Source organism: Nerophis ophidion, linkage group LG03 (assembly GCF_033978795.1).
Source record: "Nerophis ophidion isolate RoL-2023_Sa linkage group LG03, RoL_Noph_v1.0, whole genome shotgun sequence".
Lineage (NCBI taxonomy): Eukaryota > Metazoa > Chordata > Actinopteri > Syngnathiformes > Syngnathidae > Nerophis > Nerophis ophidion.
Window position 1 is genome coordinate 25,525,480 of NC_084613.1, and position 1,536 is coordinate 25,527,015.

A 1,536-nucleotide genomic window follows, 5' to 3' on the forward strand; every position below is an offset into this window, starting at 1 on the left:
TTTCTTTTTGTTACCATGGCTACTCATTATTTTCCACCTTGTCTCCAAGTCACGCCCCTGTCCTCAGTTCTCACACCTGTTAATCATTATCATAGCTATTATTTAAGTCACAGTTGCCAAGTGTTCAGGCTGGCAACTTCACTTTACCCACGTATACCTCAACCCCTTCATACCATTCCATGCTGTTCGTTTTTTCCACGCCACGTAAGTTTTGCTATTCATGCCACAGTGCAAGTGTTTTTGTTCATATTTATAGTTTGTAGCCTTTGTACTAGTCTTTTGTTTTGTCATTAGTCAAGTTTGTTCTCCGTCATTGTGCGCACCCTTTGTTTGCCTTATTTTTAGTTTTCTAGATTATTAAATAAAAATATACTCACGTTCACGTCTCGCTCGTGCCAACTATCCTTTGCATCGAAGAAAAAACCTAAGTCCAAGTTTGACAACTTCTGATATCAAATATATGATATCAAATATATGCTTATTTTTGTGAAGTAGGCAACATTATTTGAGCAATTACAACATGACTATTGGGCAGAAATGTCAATTGTTTAAGCTAAACATGAAATACTTTTGGTTTAGCATGTCAGGTTAGCATGTTAACTTGTCTAGTTTTAACAAAACGGATAGATCTAGCGATCGATAGATCGGTACATCAATAGACAATTAGAAAGATAGATAGATATACGTTAGGTCAGGAAAAAAGAGAGGTTATTTCATCCCTGCAAGGTTACCCTGCTCTGCAGGGGATTTGTTATTTATCTTTTTATTTTAAAAATCCCCTGAAGAGCAGGAACAATTGCGAAACAGGCTTGTAGGGATAAAATAGCCTGTGTCTTTTCCTGACCTAACGTATATTCAACTTTACCTCGGTATTGAGCTCTGTATAACGGACAAACCACAGAAACCCCAACTAGACAGATAGATAGATAGATAGATAGATAGATAGATATCGGTACTTACCTGTGAGTCAACCAGAGTCATGCGTAGTATGACAAGTATGAGAGTTAAGGTGGCCATGTTGGATCGTAGTTTGGGTTTAGTTTAGTAGGCCTAACAGAAGGTCAACAGTTCCGCCAGCTACTCAAAAGTTCTGAAAGTTGCTCAGCACAGCCACTGAAGTTTGCCAAGTTATTCATGGAGGAATTGTCAAGGGTGCAATCCGGGTCTTGAGAAACTCCAGCATTACAAAAAGGAGGCAGTAGATGCCTTCATTGTCTTTCTATGGAGCGCTGCTTAAGCAAATGAAAGATTCAGGGTTCAGCTCATGAAGCTAACTCAATAAGTAATGAGTGCTATTACTCAACTATGCGTGTGTGTGTGTGTGTGTGTGTGTGTGTGTGTGTGTGTGTGTGTGTGTGTGTGTGTGTGTGATGGGTACAGTTACATTTTGGGTGGGTGGATAGGACACCTGGCATCCGGAAAGAGCCTAGATGGGGCAGAGCTTGGTGGAAAGTGTGTGTACAATTCAACAGTTTGGCCATCATACGTTGAATCACAAATATTATCAACAACAATACACTTGCCTGACTATGCAAC

General features: G+C 39.7%; 1 protein-coding gene across 1 annotated transcript in view; it reads right to left on the reverse strand.

The window, feature by feature from the left end:
• ptprq (protein tyrosine phosphatase receptor type Q) overlaps nucleotides 1-981 on the reverse strand; it is a 100,511-nt gene extending 99,530 nt beyond the window's left edge. Inside the window, exon 1 of the mRNA XM_061893772.1 lies at nucleotides 961-981. Within this exon, the coding sequence (XP_061749756.1) occupies nucleotides 961-981 (21 nt within the window). The remainder of the gene's footprint in view (nucleotides 1-960) is intronic.
• Between the last annotated feature and the right edge of the window lie 555 nt (nucleotides 982-1,536).